The 24090-nt window shown below is 50.6% G+C and overlaps 1 protein-coding gene across 4 annotated transcripts; it reads right to left on the reverse strand.

Annotated features, from left to right (window-relative positions):
* Positions 1-82: 82 nt before the first annotated feature.
* Positions 83-24036, reverse strand: eps15 (epidermal growth factor receptor pathway substrate 15). 4 transcript variants are annotated; one of them, XM_084675873.1, is made up of 25 exons: positions 23935-24036; positions 20720-20761; positions 19366-19455; positions 19001-19048; positions 18780-18878; positions 18502-18564; positions 18113-18238; positions 17925-17984; positions 17095-17322; positions 16345-16490; positions 15817-15973; positions 14490-14572; positions 12118-12190; positions 10932-11093; positions 10537-10734; positions 9555-9926; positions 9383-9457; positions 9050-9215; positions 8772-8816; positions 7848-8257; positions 7624-7696; positions 7128-7198; positions 6823-6967; positions 6233-6432; positions 83-3975 (listed from the first exon to the last, which is right to left on the reverse strand). In XM_084675873.1, exons 1-25 carry the CDS (start codon positions 23959-23961, stop codon positions 3835-3837), a joined length of 3300 nt encoding a protein of 1099 aa, XP_084531999.1. In that variant the 5' UTR covers positions 23962-24036; the 3' UTR covers positions 83-3834. The 4 variants fall into 4 exon arrangements, with proteins under 4 accessions (XP_084531999.1, XP_084531998.1, XP_084531997.1 ...); XM_084675872.1 differs by having other exon boundaries at positions 9555-9920; positions 17050-17322; XM_084675871.1 differs by having other exon boundaries at positions 7848-8254; positions 17050-17322.
* Between the last annotated feature and the right edge of the window lie 54 nt (positions 24037-24090).

The raw sequence follows: 24090 nt of genomic DNA on the forward strand, positions 1-24090 counted from the left end.
AACTCTTGTATGTGGCTTTTATCCTGATCACAATACAATACAAAACAAACCACTCTAAATAAAAAAGACACAATCCAACATATTCATTTAAATGTTTGTTTATTTTCATTATATTCGCTTTCACTTAAATGCACATAGCACACTTCCCGTCTCACCTTCCTATAATGACACACAAGTTAAAAAATAGAAAATAAAATACATTTAGCCAGTTTTTTTAAGCCTTAATTATATCGATAGCTTTGAAACATAAGTGGTTTTCTGATTTGAAAATAGAGAAATCCATACAAATGACATGATTCAAAGCATCCTTTGAACCTTTAATTGCATGGACATAAAAGTAAGCCAGGCCGTAGAGTAAACGATTCCATTGTATTCACAAACAAGTTTTAAACCAATGTACATCGATATAAGATTAGCTAAATGTTGATACTGTAAGTTTAACGAGACATATCCTATTAAAGCTGGTTCTAGGACGCTGGGCAGTGCATTGGCAACCTAAATGGATGTAATCCCAATTATGTAGGATATTTGCAGTAGATCTACTTCAAAACAGTGGTAAAATATGTGTGCTGCAATGCACAACCAGGAACATAGTCCCACAACCACCCCCTTAATGGTGCTCTGACGGACCTAAAGGCCTTGATGAAAAACAAGCAGGATAAAAGTTGCGTTCAATTAGTTGTGCAATGGTCCGAAGAGTGCTACTTCACAGTTTAGCCCTCTGAGTGATGATACCAGTGCTAGAATTATCTTTGTCTTTAAGGGGGTCTCTCTATCTCATAAAAAAAGTTGGAACATGCACCCCGCACATAACATAACAAGGCTATACAATTAAGTAGCCAAGACGCGAGTGGCGCCTATGCCGCACGGTCGACCTAGGCTACAACTTGAGAAACGCTCACAACAGATTTTGTTTTACAGAAATTGATTCCTTGTATTTAATTTCAACTTGTTATTATTAATTGTATTCGTCCATATTTCATTTCAATGTCGCAATACAAAGATGTGTCCTTCTCAATTTCACAATGAAATAACACGTAACTCATTTGAACGAGACCACCGTCTCCGACATGCTCAGTGTCAAAACACAATAATGCAGCTAGTCTTTAACTTCAACACAGGGAAAATACACTAACTGGCAGAAAGTTTGGTGGCTATCCTCTGTTGCTGTTGCCTCAGTCTCTCAGACTTTGATGAGGCAGTTCCTGAATTAAGACCAAATTCACCCCAAACTCAATGATTCATGCTATCCTATTTACACAGCCTACTTTCACGTCACCATCCTCCCTTTATTTAAAACACAGCGGGCCACAGCGGGGCAATACGTTGGTGTGTTTTCTGGGAGTTTAGCCTTAGGAGAAGACATCCGTGCATCCGTGTCTTCTTTTAAACACATCTTAGCTGCCTGGCTTCAAGTGTAATTTATCAGCTTGTGTCATCAGTAAAAAAAGAGCCTATGACTTGAATTATTAGAGTTTTTGAAACTGATGGTAAAACATTTTTTGTGCTTGAGCTTCCTTTACCAAATAATTTAAGTTTTTTGGTGGTAAAACCGAAACTTGTCAGGGGCGAATATAAAGTCGGCGCAGGTTGTCTTTTCTCGGTGGTATAACTGACAATTACATTTATATTTAAGATGTATTGTGGTATTTACCTCAAAAGCACATTAAACTAAACGCAAAGTGACTTCTTCGGACTTGCAAGTGCTGTCAAATCGATTCTATGCGCCTTGCTCACACATGGCCTAGTGGTGTGGTGGTGAAGTGCAGTCATGCTGCGTTCATGAGCGTAGGGTAGGCTCAGGTCTACGTACGTCCCGTAGTAGCCTATATTTTAATTTAACGTATTTAAATGGTAAGAGACCGCGGTGCACAGGGATGGATAATGAGTGTTGTTTAAGATTAAATTACAATGCCACATATGGCAAACACCTTCAGATATGAAAGACCCCCTCAGATTTTTGACTTTGTTGCTTTCAGGGGAGCCAGTCCACTCTATGGAAGCTCGGCTCCCACGTAATTCAAGCACTGGATCATAGTATCATTTTCTCTGAGTAAAGAAAAAAAAGCATGAAGGTGTAGGCTACAGTAGCGTGCGCTCCATGCTTTAAAGTCATCCCCCTCCACCTTCCCCTTCACCACTCCCCCTTTCCACTCCACCTCATCTCTCTCCTCCCTCCTCTTTCCAACACAACAGGTGTTTTTGCAAGTTAAATTACCCTGAGCCTCAAAGACAAGATAGACAAAAAATCCCTTTGCACAAGGCTTAAAATTACATAATTACTTTCCTCAGTCGCATAAGACTCAGGAACGTATTCTAGATCGCCCTATACAAATTCAAACATGCACAAAAAAAGATGCTTTAGCTTTAAAAGCAAACGCAACGAGCGGCGACAGAGACAGCGTTAATGCTTTGCGATGGAACTGGCAAATGACGGCGTTGTTCAAAAGAATTTGATGTCGGTCAGAGAAAAGTTGTTAGGTTATTTACATGTGCAGTCTGAGAAGGCGAAAGCCCAAAAGACGCCGTTTTGTAGACAACGAATGTCGTAGAATAAAAGGACAGGTGTATATATCTGGGGACAAATTCAAAAAGCTACACAAAACCGTTTACTGTACAAACACTGACTCTGAATACAGCGTCTGTCCATTTCGGGTTAACAAAGTATTTTTATATTTAACAATTACAACACATTTCAGAATTTATTTTAGCCAGTACATAATATCCAAACTAATGTGTATCGCATTATGCAGTATATTTTCCAGACGTTAACCTACTTCAGCCCAGATAAAAAATAAAAAACACTCGTTTTTGATCAAAACATCTGTCACCCACTTTCCACTGAATCTCATGAAAGCTGCATGTGAAGACTGACAATGTTTGTGGCAACAGGAATCACCCGTCGAGGAAGTAGTGTGATCTCAAAGTGTATTTGACTCCAGCACACACTAACTAGGTTTGTATGGAGTGTTTTAAGTTAAGACACTCAGTCAACGCCAAGATGTGCAGTATGTCCCTTCCACCTATGTGAATCTACATTCTCTGGGCATTTTAGAGGGTTTGCACCTGTGGACTGATGTTCAAACTGTTTGGATGGTACCTGGGACATAGCACATACACCAGGACACGGTGTTTTAGAAAAGCAGCAACATTCAAGTCTTTTTTGACAGATGCGTGCAAGACTCATCCCTCTGACACAAAGGAAGGCAAGATGTGTTCTGCAACTGGTAATCTTGTTATAACAAAATGTGTCAATGCTTAAAAACAGACATGAAAAGGTTGGGAGGACTGATACAAGTAAGACCAGAATGTGGATCAAGATACACTTGAAACAAACTTCAGTTCACATCCATCACACTGCATAGCAGGAGGACTACAAGACGGCTCGTCTCTATAGCGACCCCTCTCCCCCTCCATCTCCCACCTACACCCTAAACATCCTGGGGTTTTGAGATCCGAGTCTGAAATGCACAATGTTAATGCCAACGAGGAGTGTTAGACAGGGAGACGAGGAGAGGGAGGGAGGGGTGCAAGTGGACGACAGAGGTGGGTTGTTAGAGATCTGTTACCGGGTTCCACACAGGTGCTGTTCAGTTCACTGGGCCAGTTTAAATCCTCTCAAACGCCCTCCTTCCTTCCCTACCCTCCTTGAGGGAAACCTCTGATCCAGTCGTATGGAAGCACTGATGTCTCCAGAGGAGAGGAGCAGAAAGGGTGGCGTCTTCAGAGAATCCAAACTGGGTGTTTGATTCCGGTCCCTCTTGTTCGGTCTTTGGTACGTGCTGTGCAGTTCCGGGCCCAGCAGGTCCATGCCGGGCCACCGGGGGGCGCTCCTCAGGAGAGCTGGGACTTGCTGAGGGCGATGGCCAGCTCCAGATCCTCCTGCTCCTGCTGAGTCAGCCGGGCCAGACGCTCCTTCTCCTCACGCTCACTCTCCCGCTTAGCCCACTCTATCATGTCCTCCTCAGTAGGGTACTGCTCCACACACACACACACACGCACACACACACGCACAACCACAACCACACACACACACACACACGCACACGCACACACACAACCACACACGCACACACGCACACACAACCACACACACAACCACACACACAACCACACACACACACACGCACACACACACACACACACACACAGAGGGGCATACATACAGCCGTCAGAACCACACATATCCAGCGCTGTGCAGCCCGACCCCACGTCATCAACATCACATAGAGCTTGCAGTTCTTCTAATTCATCTACCAAACACAAGGACCCCACATGGATGTGTGTGTGTGTGTGTGTGTGTGTTTGAGGGTGGAATCAGGACACATCTCTCATCCTTGGAGATGTGATTACGCCACGATCACCACGGCGACAGACAGGTCATGCACAGCGCGGAGAGGTGACAGCTGTGGAGTGTTAAAGACGTGCACAGAGAGACAGGAGTGTGTGTGTGTGTGTGTGTGTGTGTCTGCACAGATGGTGAGGACAACACTGAAGTATTTGTAACAAGAAAGGAAACCTTCTGATACCACAGAACAATGTTCAGTTCTGTAATATGTCGTTTCAGAACCTCTAAATGGTTTCTCTTTCATGGTAACAAATGGTTCCAGGTTTGTTTTGTGTGTGTGGTGGAGATGTGCTCATGCAGGTGGATGTGGAGGGTGTTTCAGCCAGGTGACTGGTCCCCTGTTGCCTGGATGAAGTGAAGCAGAGAGCAGCGTGTGTTGAGAACCCTCCTCCTCCCCCAGCCTGCCTGCTCTCCATCACTCCTGACTGGAGCACACAGGGACTGCTGATTGGACAGGTGTAAGCAGTACGACGGCCATTTCTAATCCCCCCCCCCCCCCCCCAAGCATCCCAGGTGTACACAGGGGACATGGGCAGGCTGACAGCACTGACTCTTGACGGTGAGTGAGGAGACACACACACACAGTCATTTAGGGAGCGGCTCCGGCAGGACCCGTTAATCAACCATGGATATGGACACACAGAGGCCAGAGATGGAAGAGCAGCCGTGATTTAACTCTTTATTGAGCTCGGTTTGAGGAAGAGAGAGAGAGAGAGAGAGAGAGACGAAGAGAACGTGAAGCAGTGTGAGGAAGAGGTGCGCTTGTTTATTCCACAGGGCAGCGCAGTCGAGCTCAGAGATGGGTGGATGAACGGATGGATGGATGGGTGGGTGGGTGGCGGAGGAGAAGGAGGTGTGATTCCAGAGAGAGTGATGGAGGGAGTGGGAGGAGTCTGTAGATGTGAGGGGGGGGGCACTAGGAGCCAGCCAATCACACACGAGGACAGTTAGTGCGTGCAGGGGGCAGGGTTATCATGCAGGATGCGGTTACTATGAGGGGGCGGGGCCTAGTCAGGCCTCCATCCTGTGTTCCTGTCACATGTTTTGACTCATTCTGAGCCACGGTCCACCACACACAGCACCGGCCACCCTCACACCAGCCCACCAGACTCACTCCTCTCCATCGAGCTTATGAAAAGATTTCACCATACATGTCATATCGCCCCACTAGGGAGCAGAGGCAGTGCTAGAGGACTGGTTCTGGTACTAGAGAGAGGTTCTGGTACTAGAGAGAGGTTCTGGTACTAGAGAGAGAGCCAACAGCCTTCCATCCACAGCCAGCCTGTCCTTCATGGAGACTTTGGGCTGTTCGCCATCTTGGATGGTGACTGATTATACCTGGCTAATTCACCTGTTTGGTTTTAACGTTAAAAAGGTGATTTGGAAAAGGAAGTGGATCTTTTATCAGAAGACTGAAGTCAGTTCCAACTTCAAAATAAACAAAAACTTGGAAGTGCAGTAGAAACAATTATTCTTTACATTAAGAAATATCACACCAATTATAACAATTAAGGATATAAACAAGTACGTTGAACATACAAATACAAATGTATAGTTTCTGTTTTCAGTTAAATAAAATAATTCAAATTAAGTTATCAAATATGTAAAATAAAAATGTTATCTTCATCTTCGGAACTCAGGAGAGGTGTTTAAGTCATTTATGACAGGAAGTAGCTAATATAGAACAGGAAGTAGCTAATATAGAACAGGAATTACTTCCATAGTGCTTGGCTGAGGATGGAGGGATGACTGAGGCTGGTGGTGGGTAGGTGGGTGGGCATGGCTTGTGTGGGTGGGCGTGGCTTGTGACACAGGAAACCAGGAAGTGGGCAGGACCTAGTCGGAGTCTGAAGGAGGGGGGGAGGGGGTGGGGGAGGTGCTCACTTTGTCAAAGCTGGCAAATCGGTCGGGGTCGTTGCGTGCGTTGTGGCGGGGAGAGGACGGGGCGAAGGGGTCAGTGACGCCGTCCTTGGCGGGCTGCGAGGAGGAGGAGGAGGAGGAGAAGTCTCCGGAACCCGCGGGGAGGAAGGGTCTTCTGGGGAAGGAGTCCGACGACTCGGTTCTGTTGGTACTGGATCTCTTACCTACACACACACACACACACACAAAGACAGAATTATTCAGAGGACACCAGGAGCCAGACAGTTATGTTAGCCTGTCAGTATATAACTGAACATCCCCCCTTCTCTCTTATTTATTTATTTTATTTAATGTTTATTTCAGGCGCAATGGCCCATACACGAAAACATTACATACAAGAGACATTAAGCTACTTATCTAAAATGCCGAACTAAAAACCACACATGGCCTATGTACAGTGTAGCAATAGTTACTCCAAAACTGGCTCCTGGAAAAAGCGTCTGAGGAGAACAGGAGCCTAACTATGTCATTCCCAGATGCCAGGAGGCGAGCTGCAAAAGAATGCGTCAGCTTTCGCCTCTAATGCCTGGGCCTGTGTGGTCCTCTTGGCTGACCTGGAGGAGGGGGGGGTGGTCTGGTGGGAGTCCCCGTCTTGGGAGGGAGGGCTGGGGGCTGGTCTGAGCCTGGGGACTGGCCGTCCTCCTGGAACAGATTCTTGTTGAGCGGGCTGGACGAGCTGAACGGGTCAGTGCCGTTCGACTGAAAACAACCAATCAGAGGTCAGGAAGAAATACATGATCAAAGTGCACTGTGACACAGCGCCAATATCCAACAACAACAACAGCAGCGACTCCACATGTGCCACTCAGCTCACGTAGCACGCACATAGGACAGGACTGCGGAGGTTGTAAACGTTTACCTTCGCCAAGGCGCTGAAGTCTGCAAACCCACCTCCAAAGGACTCGTTCCCAAACACAGCAGCAAATGGATCTAGGCCAGAGAGACACAGGAGTTACCCCATGTCATCCAGAGACACAGGAGTTACCCCTCGTCACCCAGAGACACAGGAGTTACCCCATGTCACCCAGAGAGACACAGGAGTTACCCCTCGTCACCCAGAGACACACAGGAGTTACCCCTCGTCACCCAGAGACACACAGGAGTTACCCCTCGTCACCCAGAGAGACACAGGAGTTACCCCTCGTCACCCAGAGACACACAGGAGTTACCCCTCGTCACCCAGAGACACACAGGAGTTACCCCTCGTCACCCAGAGAGACACAGGAGTTACCCCTCGTCACCCAGAGACACACAGGAGTTACCCCTCGTCAGGCCAGCAGACTCTCCTCTGCAGGAGGGTGACTAGCTGCAGTACCCCCCTCCCCCCACAGGGAGGCTCCACCCTGCAGCCTTACCGGGGTCAGAGTCCGTGGTCACCGTGGTTCCCCCCGGAGCGAACGGGTCGTTGGCTGATGCCGCAAGCTCATTCTGACAGGAAGACGATGACAAGAAAGTAAAAAGATGAGAGATTGCTGACACAGCTTTAAGTATCACAAACAACGCAGTAACTTCCACTGTACTAGTAACTCAACGACACCAAACTTCTCCTAGAAGCAGCATGAGTGGAAGCGCTACTCACAGAAGCCAGCTCGGATCCCACAGAGGAACAGCTGAAGGGATCCGATCCTGCGTCGCCATGGGAGCTGAAGGGGTCCGCCTCCCCCAGAGCGTCCATCTTGGCTCCAAACTGATGGGCGGCGTCCGCCATGCTGGGGCCCTGGTCGCTGAAGGGGTCTTTGCTGGGCAGAGCCGCTGAGCTGGGGGGTTTGGAGCCGAACGGGTCGGGACCCAACGACTCTGCCGCCGCCGTGTTGTTCAGCTGGGCTGCAAACAAGTCCGGTACTGAGGGGGCGGTGGTGGAGCCGAACGGGTCGTCGGCCTGGGTGAAGGGGTCCTCCAAGGGGAAGGGGGTGCCAGAGGCCTGCTTGAAGAAGGCGTCAGCCGCGAAGGGGTCGGAGCCTTTGAAGGGGTCGCTGCCGAAAGGGTCTACTGTGGGAGAGACGGCAGGTATGTTTACACAGGGGAACACAGGGATCCAGGTGTTTACAGAGGGGAACACAGGGCTGGGTTCCAGGTGTTTACACAGGGGAACACAGGGCTGGGATCCAGGTGTTTACACAGGGGAACACAGGGCTGGGATCCAGGTGTTTACACAGGGGAACACAGGGCTGGGATCCAGGTGTTTACACAGGGGAACACAGGGCTGGGATCCAGGTGTTTACAGAGGGGAACACAGGGCTGGGATCCAGGTGTTTACAGAGGGGAACACAGGGCTGGGATCCAGGTGTTTACAGAGGGGAACACAGGGCTGGGATCCAGGTGTTTACAGAGGGGAACACAGGGCTGGGTTCCAGGTGTTTACACAGGGGAACACAGGGCTGGGATCCAGGTGTTTACAGAGGGGAACACAGGGCTGGGTTCCAGGTGTTTACAGAGGGGAACACAGGGCTGGGATCCAGGTGAGAGCAGCTGGGGAGGCTCTGGTTAAAATAACACCACTCACCTGAAACACTGGCTTTTCCAAACAGATCGTCTTTAAACGGATCATCTGCAGAGACAGATAACAGAACCATTCTGAATCCATAATTAGGCTTCCAACACTGTCCTGACACACACACACACACTTCTAACTGCTTGGATAGGTATAAGCATGAGTGGAAAACAAAACATAAAGTCAAGCCCATCAAGTCATTTCAGATCTAAAATACAGCAGGTGTGATGAAGCCATGGGTGGCCTCCTCCCCGAGGCTCCGTCAGTGTCAGAGGGAGGGAGGGACTCACGGTCAGTGAAAGGGTCCGCTTCGAAGAAGTCCAACCCAGGCAGAGCAGGGGGGTTCCCCTGGGGGGGCAGCGAGGGGGGGCTGGTCCGAGGAGGAGGAGGGGAGTCTGGAGGCTGGGGGTACTCCTCCTGGGGGGGCTTCTCTGCCTCTCTCTCTGGGGAGGCCACCTGGAGGGGGGGGGGGGGGAGTGAGAGGGAGGGGATCGTCAGTAGGAGATGAGAACAGAAGAGTCAGAGAGCAGAATTCTGAAATTCTAGAACTCAGGTTCGAGTGTTCAGCCGGTGCTTGACCACCGTAGGTACTGGGGGGGGAGGGGAGGGGAGGGGGGGCTTACCTGGGGTGTGCTGGCTGCAGGGGGGTCCTCCCCCTCCTCCTCAAGAGCCCCCTCCGCTGGGGGGCTACCGTGTTCCTGGGAAGCAGAGAAACACGAGACACGTCAGACGCCATGGCGACCGCGGTGGTCCAGCACTGCAGTAAAGTGAGCCTTGGTGGAGGACTGCACTGACCGAGTCCACCTTGGGGAGGTTGTCTGTCGGCCAGGCCAGGCTGGTATACAGGTCCTCGAAGACGTCAGGTTTGGACTGAACCATGTCAGGCATCTTGGGCTTCTCTTCCTCCTTCTCCTGCTCTTCTTCCTCCTTGTCTTCGGAGGGCTCTCTCTGTGGCTGGTCTGCAACGGCCGGCTCCTCCTCCCTCAATTCCAGCGGACGGTCCCCCTGGTAGAGGTCCTCCTGGTGCAGGTCCTCCTGGTGCAGCTCGTTGGTGAGGCCCGCGGAGCCGTTGACCAGTACAGGCTCCTCCTCCAGGTGTCTCTTCCAGCTGAGCTGGGCGATGACAGACCTCTCCTCCAGGTGCAGCTCACCCAGTTTCTGCTGCATCTGGGGGGAAAGACAAGAGGCAAAGACACAGAAAGATGCATAGAGACAATTAAAGACAGAGACAGATGCCCACACAGAGTGACTTCAGAGTGTGTGTGTGCTTCAGAGTGTGTGTGTGTGCTTCAGAGTGTGTGTGTGCTTCAGAGTGTGTGTGTGTGCTTCAGAGTGTGTGCTTCAGAGTGTGTGCTTCAGAGTGTGTGTGTTCTTCAGAGTGTGTGTGTGCTTCAGAGTGTGTGTGTGCTTCAGAGTGTGTGTGTGCTTCAGAGTGTGTGTGTGTGCTTCAGAGTGTTTGTGTGTGTGCTTTAGAGTGTGTGTGTGTGCTTCAGAGTGTGTGCTTCAGAGTGTGTGCTTCAGAGTGTGTGTGTGCTTCAGAGTGTGTGTGTGCTTCAGAGTGTGTGCTTCAGAGTGTGTGTGTGCTTCAGAGTGTGTGTGTGTGCTTCAGAGTGTGTGTGTGTGCTTCAGAGTGTGTGTGTGTGTGTGCTTCAGAGTGTGTGTGTGTGTGCTTCAGAGTGTGTGTGTGTGTGCTTCAGAGTGTGTGTGTGTGTGCTTCAGAGTGTGTGTGTGTGCTTCAGAGTGTGTGTGTGTGCTTCAGAGTGTGTGTGCTCCTGACCTGTGACACCTGTGAGACAGAGTCCTGAAGGGACTCCTGCAGGGGGGAGAGCTGCTCCCTGGCCGCCTGCACCTTCTCCTCCAGCCTCAGCGTCTCCTCCTGCAGACACAGCAGCTCCTCCCTGGACGCCACCAGCTGCTCCTCGTACTCACAGATCCGCTCCTCCTGCTCCGTGTGCTCCGTCTGCAGCGTGGAGATCTGGAGGAGCGCACACGGGGGGAACACGCACGCCCCGCCAGGCTGGCCTTGGTTAAACGCCCGCACACCTTTGCTGAAGATGCTAGGAGGCTAGGAGCTAGGGACTAGGAGGTAAGGTCTAGGGACTAGGAGGTCATGTCTAGGGTCTAGAAGGTAAGGTCTAGGGTCTAGGAGGTCATGTAAGGTCCAGTTCTCACCAGCTGGTTCTCGTTGCTGCACTGCAGGCGGATGTGTTCTAGCTGTTCCTCCAGGGAAGCCTTCTGCTGGTCCAGCTCCTCCAGAGCCCCCTGGACCTCCTGCCTCTGGGCCTGCAGGCGCTGCAGCACGCTTCCCTCCCTGGACACCTCCTCCTGCAGGTCCTGGCCCGGGGAGGAGGAGACAGAGAGCGTTAGGCAGAGAGGAGAGGAGGGGGGACGGAGGAGAGGAGGGGGGACGGGGGAGGTGAGGGTGTGAAGAAAGGAGGGAGAATGAAGGAGGGGAGTAGGAGAGATGAGGAGCGGACGAGGCAGCCCCCCTCATCCAGCCCCCCTCATCCAGCCCCCCTCATCCAGCCCCCTCATCCAGCCCCCCTCATCCAGCCCCCCTCATCCAGCCCCCTCATCCAGCCCCCCTCATCCAGCCCCCTCATCCAGCCCCCCTCATCCAGCCCCCCTCATCCAGCCCCCTCATCCAGCCCCCCTCATCCAGCCCCCCTCATCCAGCCCCCTCATCCAGCCCCCCTCATCCAGCCCCCCTCATCCAGCCCCCTCATCCAGCCCCCCTCATCCAGCCCCCTCATCCAGCCCCCCTCATCCAGCCCCCCTCATCCAGCCCCCCTCATCCAGCCCCCCTCATCCAGCCCCCCTCATCCAGCCCCCCTCATCCAGCCCCTAGTATTAATAGCCAACCTTGACCATCGCCTCCCCTGCAACACAACTTCGATCTAAATAACTGGTCGATGCAAAAGTACCATCATAAATTCAGACAGCTTCCCAAAACAGATCTGAACCTTTATCAGAGAAAATGAAAGTGTGAAATGAGCTATGCTCTTAAGGACAAGCCGGAAACATACACATGTACATGGTTAGATATACGCAGGAAGAAGGATCTTTAAAGTGAGCTGTGCCTTTAAGAGTCGGACCCCAAAATAGAGGCTATCTACCATGGTAGCAACACCCAGGCTCAGACAGACATAGATAGAGAGAGACAGAGAGAGAGACAGAGAGAGAGACAGAGAGAGACAGAGAGAGACAGAGAGAGACAGAGAGAGACAGAGAGAGACAGAGAGAGAGAGAGAGAGAGAGAGAGACAAAAAAGACCAAACAGAGAGAGACGAAGAAAGAGACACCAGTCTTGATAGCTTCAGAGAGAGGGAGAAAAGAGAAAGAGGGAGGGAGATTTCACCTGGACTTCGCTGGTGCGTTCTCGAATGCTCTCCTCCTTCTCCTTGACCTCCTGCTCCACGGTGCTCTTCTCTCTGAGGGTCCAGCACAACAGACACGACCACTTCAGCACCCAGGACAGACCGCCCAGCCCCTGCCCCGGCCCCAGCCCCTGCCCCGGCCCCAGCCCCGACCAGCCTCCATCATCACCACCACCTCCTCCCCCTGCAGCTCCAGTCTCCTGTCCACCATGAACCACCATCCTGTTCTGGTCTGCTCAGCGGTAAACACGAGGAGGAAAGGATGGAAGAACGCCTGCGACCAGCTGGAGCTGTGTGTGTGTGGGAGTGTTTAGTCAGAGAGACGTGTGGTGTTGGCAGGGTCTGTGTGTGTGTCTGTGTGTATACGAGCTCAGGCACCGAGCGAGAGACAGACCGAGCGAGAGACAGAGCGAGAGACAGAGACAGAGACAGAGAGACAGAGAGAGAGACAGAGAGAGAGAGACAGAGCGAGAGACAGAGAGAGAGAGACAGAGAGAGAGACAGATGCAGCCTGGAGGAGGATGTGTCTCTGAAGAAGAGAAACAGAAGAACAGGGGAACAGAAAGAGAGAGGGGGGGTGGAGTGTGATAGAGAGGGAGGGGAGGGGGGGGAGGAGGTAGAGGGGTAAGTCCTATCTTGATTTTTCCAGTCTGCCTTTCCCCAGCCTCCCCTCTCTCTCTCTCTCCCCAGCCTCCGCTCTCTCCCTCTCCCTCTCTCCCCAGCCTCCCCTCTCTCCCCTCCCTGTCTCTCTCTCCCTAAACAAGTCATGGACCAAGACGGAGGCCGGAAGGACGAGTGGAAAATCTCCTTAGAGGATGAAGCTGCACTGCCTCTAACTCAGCCAGTCCAAACAACTCTCTTGCCTGAGGACAGATGAAATACCTCCTGACTCTCCGCCTCACCCCACACACTGACCAAGAACATACTGGAGGATGCTAGCACACTGGTCATACAAATACATGTCAAATGACACATCTATTTACATTTCACACATCCAAAATCAGGTCAGCAAAGGCTTCATACAGCCTACATGTAGGTCCTTCTCCACACCTAACTCTCCCTTCTCCGCAGCCACCCTCCCCCAGCCAGCCTCCCCGGGCCACCCTCCCCCAGCACCAACCTCCAGCCACAGTCCTCCTCCCCATCTCCAGGGTCCTCAACCGGAGGAGGGGGTTCGAAACAGCCACAAACCAGAGTCTTTAACATCTTCGCTGCTTCCTTTCATCTTCAATCTCTTGTCCTTATCTCTCTACAGCTCTATTATATTCTCTGGTTCCTCTTTAAACCTGACGCCCTCCTCCACCTCTCTCTTTCTCACTCACACACACACACACACACACACACACACAGCTGTCAGAAAGGTGGAGGAGAAAGAACTTCTCAGTTCACTCACCCTCCCGATTCCTAAAAAGGGGAAGTCATAAAATGACAAGCTGACTTTACACACAAGTCCTGTGCTTTGTCTTAAGTCTATCTGTCAGTCCTCTCGTGTGAGTTTCTTTTATTGGTTTTTCCAGCTCCTCCAAGGAGTGTTAAGTTAGCAGTGTTGATCTGTGGGTAAGAAATACAATCTGACTTGATGTAGAGACACGAGAGTGCCTCTGGGAGCGGGGTGGAGAAATACTGAACATGCTGTTCCAGAAACTCTAATATCTCTATCCTCCCCGGCCTCTCTATCCTCCCCAGCCTCTCTGTCCTCCCCGGCCTCTCCGTCCTCCCCGGCCTCTCCGTCCTCCCCGGCCTCTCCGTCCTCCCCGGCCTCTCCGTCCTCCCCGGCCTCTCCGTCCTCCCCGGCCTCTCCGTCCTCCCCGGCCTCTCCGTCCTCCCCGGCCTCTCCGTCCTCCCCGGCCTCTCCGTCCTCCCCGGCCTCTCCGTCCTCCCCGGCCTCTCTGTCCTCCCCGGCCTCTCATCCTCCTTTCCTCTCCGGTATTTCCCACAGAATGTGATTATATATTATATTTGTGGCTGTGCCGGAGCCAGACGTTGTAAAAAGCCCATGTCCTAGTGTAGGTTAGATGTGAGTGTAGATGGGGACTTCAACAGGTCATGGGATACATTTATTTGAGCCCTAAATCATTTTTGGAGTTTTTCGTAATACAAACTGGACTCATTATTATATTGAGGCTGAAATACTGCCCTCCCTCCCTCCCTCCCCCCCTGCTCCCTCCCTCCCCCCTTCTCCCTCCCTCCCCCCCCCCCTCCCTCCCTCCCCCCTCCTCCCTCCCTCCCCCCCTGCTCCCTCCCCCCTGCTCCCTCTCTCCCTCCCTCCCTCCCTCCCTCCCTCCCCCCCCCCTCCCTCCCCCCCTCCCTCCCTCCCTCCCTCCCTCCCTCCCTCCCTCCCTCCCATACTCACCGCTGTAGCTCGACGATCTCGTTGCTGAGAGAGTCCAGCTCCTTGATAGCTGAGAAGTCAGCAGCCAGGTTCAGTAAGTTGTTCTGCAGGGGACAGATGTTCAACAGTGGATTAACACCAGCATCACTCAAGTGTTCACCTGTCAGACAGACACACGCAACAAACATCCACAATACACGAGCACACAATGTCTCTACACAGTCAACAGACAACAACAGCAGCACGTGAGATGAGGGCTGTTTGTTTTATCCTCCATCTTATTTATGAATCCAACCCAAGTTGAGGATCACGATGAACTCCTGAATGACCCACCCAGGAGGCAGGAGTGAGACATGTCAAATGTTTTTGATCTTAGCACAAGAAACAGATGTAGGAGACACAGTCACACACACACACACACACACAGGTAGGGCTCCATGGAAGACGGGACCACACTGGCTACAGCTACAGCTAGGACGACTGGGACGGGGCGGAGCTAGAGAGAGAGTGTTTGTGATGAGTTGTTACATCAGAAACACTTTGAATGCGACCCAGCTGAAACCCAGCGGGCGTGTCTCAATACTCTGAGGGGGCTTCCTCTACCAGAATCCTTATATTCCTCACAGGGAGGGGGGTTTGACAACACTTACGTTCGACGACAAACAAGTTCAGCTCCAAACTGGGGGGCGGGGTCAGGGTCCTCAAAACAGACTCACAAAACTAGATCGAAACTTTCTTTGTCGTTCCTATTCAAATCTTACGAGTTTCAAAAGTACAAGTACAAGTTTCAGTGGGGTGATGGTGAGGAGACTAGGAGAGGAAGCGACTCGACAGTATTGAGGTGCGTCCCGAGGAAGCTAGCACTGACTCAGGGGGGGCGAGTCCACCTTGTAAACAAGCATGACTGATGAAGAGGAGGAACACAGACAGGGTCACACACACACACACACACACACACACACACACACACACACACACACACACACACACACACACACACACACACACACACACACACACACACACACACACACACACACACACACACAAAACCACACACACACACACACACACACAGCAGCAAGCTAGGAATCAGAAGCACATGGAGAAACACACACAAGCACAGCACAGGAAAGGAAAACATTAGTATCAGACAATAAATGTGATTGACAAAAAAAAAAAGTTAATTCCTTTAAATCTGAGAAAAGCTTTAGTCTTAATCTAACACATTTAATCTTACACCTTAAATGGTAAATAATCATTATGACAAAGCTTAAGCAGCGAAAATAAGAGAATCCTCCGATAGTTGAGTAGAAGTGTGTAGGTGGAGATCAGAGGAGGGCCGTACCTGCTTGGCCGTTAGCCTGTCTGAGGGGGGCATCATCTCTGGGGACAGGCTCTGCGGAGGGTCCAGGCCTTTCACCAGCTTCTGGTTGATCAGATGCAGTGCCAGAGCAAACTGCTCTCTGGTCAGCTTCCCTATGTCCCCAATGTCACACAGCTCCCTGGGCCCCACAAGCGTACACACACACACACACACACACACACACACACACACACACACACACACACACACACACACACACACACACACACACACACACACACACACACACACACACACACACACACACACACACACACACACACACACACACCAAATGGGGTCACAGACCCACCACAAGCACAAATGACATAAACGATCAATGATTTCTGACAGGGGAAAATCAATAGAGTACAATTGGTAGGCCTGGAGCTTAAATAAGCACATCCTGGAAAGAGCGGGCCCTACTGGGACTGCAGCCCCCGGGGTGTCCAGTCGGGGGCCCCTCAGAAGCGGGGGGGCCCAGAGCCTCACCAGGGCCCAGAGCCTCACCAGATGCGTGCGAGCGTGGCGGAGGGGAGGCCCGTCTTCAGGAAGATGTCTCGCACCTCGGGCCCCGACACCAACCCATCCATGTCCCCATCCGTCTTGGCGAACACCTCGTCGTACTTGAGCTTGTCTGCCGGCGACACCACCCACTGCAGAGAGGCAAGGGGCAGAGGAGAGGAGGAGAGGGGGGTGGAGGAGAGGGGGTGGAGGAGAGGGGGTGAGGAGGTGGTGGAGAGGGGGCGGAGGAGAGGGGGTGAGGAGGTGGAGGAGAGGGGGCGGAGGAGAGGGGGTGAGGAGGTGGAGGAGAGGGGGTGAGGAGGTGGAGGAGAGGGGACACCCAAACAGGAGAAGGAGACGAGAGGAACCCGGATAAGTGAACAGACAGCAGACAGATGGGAGATCAATATGGACACAGGGAGGTGAGTCACTGTAGCCATGAGTGCAATTTCAACAGTACCAATACAATATATAATATAATATAAAACGACAGTGAGGAGAGGAGAGTAGGAACACTGGGATTTATAGCAAGATGGGAGAGGTGACTCTAGAGGGCAAAGTGAGGGTCAGGTTCATAAAAGTCTATGTTCACACCCCTCCCCTGAGACTGAGTAGGAAATAGGAAACGAATGTGGACAGGAGAGGGTAGGAAACCAGGAAGGAGGACTTCATCCAAGTTACGCCAACAGTGTCGTAGGCCACTGTACCTACCGAGGGGACTGGAGCCTTGGGGGGCAGGGTCAGGCTGGTACCCACCGAGGTGGCAGCAGGCTTGGGGGGCGCAGGCAGGGTCTTGGTCCCCCCGTGGGAAGAGCGGTCTTTGACGGAGGGGGGTGAGGGCAGGAGGGGCATGACGGGGGGCACCACGGGGGGCACGGCGGGGGGCACGGAGGCTTTCTTCCTCTTGGAGGGGGGGACGAGGGGTGGGGGCAGGGACATAGGGACGGGCTCCCCCTCTAGGGCTCTGTAGACCAGGTACATGGCCTGGGGGACACAGGGAAAACAACTATGTTAAATCATGTCTGCAACGGCAGAAGCAAGCATGTTCGATGCATTTCCAAACAACTAGGTCGACAGGCAGGGTGTGCCTTTGAGCTCCGAGTTCTTTGTCAAGTTTCATCCACGTTACAACAGACAGACGTTTCCCATATGTGACACCCAGGACAGCCAACAAGCTGGGCCGTCTGCTCAGCTACAAACATCTGGACGTTACACAAGCAAAACACATGTGCCGATGTGATAAACATCTCCCAGAACGCAAAGCTACAGCTCAACCTTAGCAACCTTAGCACCTCGTGTGATTCAGTTAGTCAAAAATGACTAAATGTAAATTCAAGACCTTGATAGACACAGCATACAACGGCAGCAGATGAACATAACAGACAAGTTTTAAAAGAGTATTCCCGATGGTGAACAAACCTTGAGAAAACATAAATGCAAGCTTCAAGGGAATTTAAATACAAACAAGGGCACCATTAGCTTGTTATAAATGGAAGTCTGTTAATTTACACCGACCTTGATTTGGCAGATATCGACTACAGTTTCAGTAAGATCTCTCAGGTAAGTGCTGACGAGAGCGTTCTTACCACAGCAAACTCATCTCTGTCAAGCATTCCATCTCTGTCAAGATCACTAAGCTCCCAGACCTGCAACACACACACACACACACACACACACAGTTCCGTCATCAACTGAACCATCAACATTAACAAACAATAACCATCCGTAGACACACACACAGACACACACACACACAGAGCAGAGGTTTGCTTACCCGTCCCAGGATGTCGACTGGCAGTTTGGAGTTGAGCAGCACAGGTTTAACCTTGTCCCCTGAGAGCATGCCCCCTGCTGGTGACAGGCTGTCAAAGATGGCATCGAACTTGAGCTTCTCCTCTGCCTGTGGACACAGCCGGTGTGTTGGATGAGAACTATTGATTAGATCTGCTTCCCAGGCCTGGGCGGGTTATTATAGTCAGAGAGGCAGGGGGCGAGTGATGCATCGCTACGCAGAGGCACAAAGAAGAACTATTCCAGTCATTGTGTCAGGAAAGGTAGGGTTTGTTGGCCGATGGCGCCCTTAATGCTGACGTTGGATCCGGAATGATTGGTTACGTCTGAGGTGCACCTGATTTAACGGATGGAACCAGGTGAGCGGCTCACCTTGACGACCCAGGGACTGTCGGTGACCACGCCTCCAGGAAGCAGTGGGCTGCTGGGGTCATGCTGAAGGCAGAGCAGGGACACTCAATCAGATCCACCGGCACACTTCACACATGAACATGAATCCACAGGCTTTTACAACGTAAAGATTCTTGTTGGCTACACTTTGCACAGCTCAGTGAATCAGTCAGTGATTGTTGTGTTGGAGCTTCTTGAATAACATCAACACTGGGAGCTAATTGTTTTGACAGAGGACAGTCCTGTCTGTCTGCACTCACAAACTTCGGGGGAGGAACTCCCTTCTGGTTGAGGTTCTTTAGCGCCACCTCCAGGCCGTTCTGAGCGCAGGCCACCAACCGCAAGGCAATGAAGAATTGCTGAGGGGCGTAAACACATCGAGGCACAGTAACAATCACTGCAAGATCTCAAAACTATGTAATTTTGTTAAGAAGTGGGTGTTTCGTTTGGTGTTTTGTGTTGATTTATGAGGTAAATGTACCTGTTTGTTGAGACAGCCCTTGCGTTCAGAATCTGCCAAATCCCAGATCTATGCAAACGGAGAGAGTTACGTACTTCCAACACTTTTTGAATCACATCATCAGCAAGATAGCAGGTAAACAAACAGACTAAAATAAAAAACAGTCAATGTGATAATGGTGACACGGTGGCCAAAAGACAAAGAGAAAAAAAATGGTATGACATTTTTGACAAAAAAGATTATATCTGTCAGCGTTAAGACTAACATTCACACCGTTGCACAAACAGTGTTTGAAACTACAGATTTTGTATTTGTATTTTTTAAGGACAGATCTGTGTACATGCGGTCCCTGGCAGGGTGGCTGGTTTCCCAGCCCGTGAAGCTACCTTGCCCAGGACCAGGTCGGCCAGGCCAGACCTCTTGAGGAACAAGGCAGCATCTGCAGCTGCCACCTGGCCACTGCCTGAGGGGTCCACCTGAGACAGAGACACAGGACGTCACACACAGCCTGGACACCTCACACAGCCTGGACACCTCACACAGCCAGGACACCTCACACAGCCAGGACGCCTCACACAGCCTGGACACCTCACACAGCCAGGACACCTCACACAGCCTGGACACCTCACACAGCCTGGACGTCACACACAGCCTGGACACCTCACACAGCCTGGACACCTCACACAGCCTGGACACCTCACACAGCCTGGACACCTCACACAGCCAGGACACCTCACACAGCCTGGACACCTCACACAGCCTGGACGTCACACACAGCCAGGACACCACACACAGGACGTCACACACAGCCAGGACACCTCACACAGCCTGGACACCTCACACAGCCTGGACACCTCACACAGCCTGGACACCTCACACAGCCTGGACACCTCACACAGCCTGGACACCTCACACAGCCTGGACACCTCACACAGCCTGGACACCTCACACAGCCTGGACACCACACACAGCCTGGACGTCACACACAGGACGTCACACACAGGAAGTCACACACAGGACGTCACACACAGGACGTCACACACAGGACGTCACACACAGCCTGGACACCAAACACAGGACGTCACACACAGCCTAAACACCACACAGCTTATCTCGCTCACACAGGTATAGCCATTATAGTTGGTATATAATGGATATAAAAATAACAGTAATACATTCTGCTGAGACAACATATTCTTACCTACTAACTCAAAGGGGGCGGTACATTGGACATAAACAGCAGCTTAAGCCTCGAATTGAAGCACTGCAGCCTATTTAACTGTGTGTGTGACATCGATGGAGGACTAAACCATAAATACTGCATTCAAAGCTAGTTCTCACTTCAAATAACACAACTTTAAGGCATATTTGCCTGCACAGCATCCAACCATGTTACCCAGCCCTGTCAGTTGAAGCAGCTAGCTAGAAAGGCTGTCATGGGCAGCGGGCAGGAAGAGAGAGAGGATCATCATTAATTCAGAGCGTTGAGAAGCCTCTCGGAGGTGTCGCACACTGACTAGACACTGTAACTGTGTGCCGTAACCACTACAGCCGCCTGCAGACTGGAGATCTGCAGCTAGTAGCATTTACTGCACTGCATCTCTCTGTGTCTCCCTCTCACACAACACAATATCTGTCTCTGTGTCTTGTTGGCCTCAACTCCGTCTCTGTCTCACCTCCCAGCCAAAATAACACACAGTTCATGGTGTGGTCGTCCTACTGAGATGGGAAGGGTCTTACCTGTCGATAGTATTTGTCATAGACAGGATTTCCACTGGAGAGCTGTGGGGTGAGAAAGATATTCTGCATTAGAGAGCGATCACACGGAGGCAATATTATTGGACGGTCTCCGCAGCCCATCAGGAAGAGATACTTCCTGTTTTAATGCATTATGCATCGTGCCATTAAGACTGCATTTTTACTTGCTTTGGTCACAAGTGTTGTTGTTGAGCCAGTATTGTATAAAAAAACTAAGCATCTTAAATGCATCAATAGCTTGCTGTTGAGGTGACCAATCATTTAAAATTCTATAATTAACTATCCAGTATAATGTAAGGTGTACTATTTAGTATAATCCTTTGTACAGGGGATTCATTGACATTTCCGTTTCATTGAGAATTCTCTGTTCCAAAAAAGAGACCAGCCTGGAGCAGACAAGACCAGCCACTCTCCCAGCCAAGCTAGACCAGCCTGGAGCACACAAGACCAGCCACTCTCCCAGCCAAGCTAGACCAGCCTGGAGCACACAAGACCAGCCACTCTCCCAGCCAAGCTAGACCAGCCTGGAGCACACAAGACCAGCCACTCTCCCAGCCAAGCTGGAAGTCTGGTGTCCCGGTGTCCCGGTGTCCCGGTGGCCTGGCCTGCCTGCCTGCCTGCCTGCCTGCCTGCCTGCCTGCCTGCCTGCCTGCCTGCCTGCCTGCCTGCCTGCCTGCCTGTCTGCCTGTCTGCCTGTCTGCCTGTCTGCCTGTCTGTCTGCCTGCCTGTCTGCCTGTCTGTCTGTCTGTCTGCCTGCCGCAGCTGCCAACAACCTGGGGTGATTCATTAAAGACGGGAGAGGCAAACGTATTCAAATCAATATGTTTACTCTGGAGCATTCCTCAGTGTGTCTTGTCTCTCAATGCTTGTAATTCTATTCTGCCAGGCATTGTAAAGTCCCTTGCAGGAACAGCAGCATCTAGAACAACATTCGAAGGAATGTGTTTGTTTTCCAAAGAATAAGGGTACTGAAAGAAATTACATTAATATGACACAGGACTTTGTGGATTGAGGAAAAACACAACCAAAGGCAAAAGTAAGTACCCTGGTTCATATAAATGGGATGCCGTCTAATAATCCTTTTACTGGGAAGAACGAGAGACAAGACAGGTCCCTGAATCTGTCTGGACAGAACAACAGACATTTATTCACTAATCTGACCATAACAATATGAAAGAACTGTTAATATCCCATATTTCCTGTTTCCGTTGTGCAAGCTGCATCTTGTCTAGAGTATAACGTAATAAAGTTAGCAAAGTGTCTGTGTGTGTTTGCGCAATGACAGGGGACAGACGCTTTCTGCTGATCTGGCCCACGCCACAGGCTTCCTGACACACATCCTGTGGCTTCCAGGGCCCTCGTGAAGGAGTGGCCCCGCAGCTAACAGCTGGTAGCACACCCTCATCCTGCCTCCACCTCACCACAGATTCACCCTCCACGACAACAAAAGATGCTGGGTGAGATGAAACGAAAAACAAACAGCGGACACAGGCTACACTATGCCGCGTGCAGATTCACTAAACGAACGCGATTAGATCCGGATCAGGAACGTGAAGACTGACATTGCCAGTTGAGAGCGGTCAATGGCTGATTCATAATCTGATCATTATTTACACATGTTGGCCTCAGCTTGTCTGTCCCAGCGAGGCCTCCCCATTTTCTATCGCAAACAAAAAAGTGTGTGCCTGGAACTGTTGGCGGCCAAAACACTGAAGCTTTGTGTCCAGTGCATTGCAAACACTCCCCGATCACTCTCTTCACAGAGCAAGCTAGCAGCATATAGCTACTGTACTGACTGTATTATACTGGTCTGAATGTTTTTATTATAACGTTTTCCTGCGAGATGCACCCTGGTTTCGATGAGCCTTCTCTGAATAAAATCATGACTTTGCCCCAAATTTACTAGTCAGCACCATTCTCCTTGTCTATGAAAACTCCACCTGCTACTAAGAAAACGCCAGCACCAACAACTATTACATAACTGCACAAGACACCTGCACCACACAAACAAACCGCACATGGATGATGCCACTGTAAACCACTGTGTGTGTGTGTGTGTGTGTGTGTGTGTGTGTGTGTGTGTGTGTGTGTGTGTGTGTGTGTGTGTGTGTGTGTGTGTCGGTATCCATAACACTTGCAGGTTGAAACTTCTGTGTGAGTCTTGAACGGTGGCTTCGGTTACAGGTTTTGTTACTTATTAACAAACTGATGAACTTGGTAACAAATGCCAATTAGTGTAGAGCTAACATTATCAAACTATCTTGATGTGTTTTCTTAATCAGGCATTTGCTTTAAAATTGAGTGGGTACAACGCATTTTCTATATTTCTACCAAACTTGGCAACTAAGTCTATAAGCTGCCTGACAGTTTTGTAACTAAAAGTGATGCTTCCTCTTCTTACAATTAAAAAGCAGTAAGCCATGCTAGTTTGTTGTCTCCAACAAAACAATGTACTGTATACGTAAAAAACGCAACTGAAAGAGCAAACAAGCATTTAAGCTATTACCTTCATCGTCAAAGGTCACTATCAGCCACACATTAACCCGGCCAGTCAACATGGTCCCTTCCTAATGACAATTATTCACTGGGTTGTGCGGTAAGCTAGCCATTTAGCTTGCTAGACTAGCTCGCTAATATTAATACGCAGGATGATTATCAACATTGGCTGGCTAGCTACATCATTTAGTGTTACTTGTATGTGAGACAGCAGGCCAGCAAGTTAGTAAAGCGATTTTGACAGACCTAAACCAAACTGGATGACAATAATACACATGCCGTACAAGTAGTAGAACGGAGACTTTCACTGACCGAGTTCACGTTCATGTTAGTGGAAAGTATTATTCAGAATATGGCGAAATAAATAAAAAAATTGCCAGAAGAAATTTAGTAAAAGTTATGAATCGAAGCCATCTCAACCGTTTTAAAAATGATACCAAGTAGCAGAGAGCCAGATACATAGAGAGATAGCTAGCTAGCTAGCTAGCTACGCCCTTTCGCAGTCCCCAAAGAGATTAGCCAGAAACTTTTCCCAGTCAGAGCTAGCTGCGGACAACTTCAAAAGAGAGTGGAAAAGACACCGGAAGGCGCCCGTTTTTATACACCCAAATTCATGAGTAGTCTAACAATGCTCATGTTCAATACGGAGAGTGGAGACAGATATTCTGAGACGTTAGGTACAAGTTTAAAGACAGGGTTACCTGAGTCAGAGAGAGACTGGCAGCCATAGCGTTGCTATTCCCACTGCCTCATTCCGCTTTGCGTTGGGCATATAGCGGAGACCGTTTAAACCACGGTAGTGGACTTCTTCATACGGATCGGATCGATCTATTCGGCCTCTGCAGTGTGGAGAATAA

The sequence above is a fragment of the Hypomesus nipponensis genome, chromosome 16, assembly GCF_054491055.1.
Source record: "Hypomesus nipponensis isolate SF chromosome 16, ASM5449105v1, whole genome shotgun sequence".
NCBI classification, from domain to species: domain Eukaryota; kingdom Metazoa; phylum Chordata; class Actinopteri; order Osmeriformes; family Osmeridae; genus Hypomesus; species Hypomesus nipponensis.

Coding starts and splice junctions, on each gene's coding strand:
- eps15 (XM_084675870.1), bottom strand. CDS start 23,961: ATGGCTGCCAGTCTCTCTCTGACTCAG. Junction 19,456..20,719: donor ATGACAAATACTATCGACAG/GTAAGACCCTTC, acceptor TCTCTGTCTCAG/GTGGACCCCTCAGGCAGTGG. Junction 6,433..6,822: donor ACCACCCCCCCCTCCTCCAG/GTCAGCCAAGAG, acceptor GTGTGTGTGTAG/GTAAGAGATCCAGTACCAAC.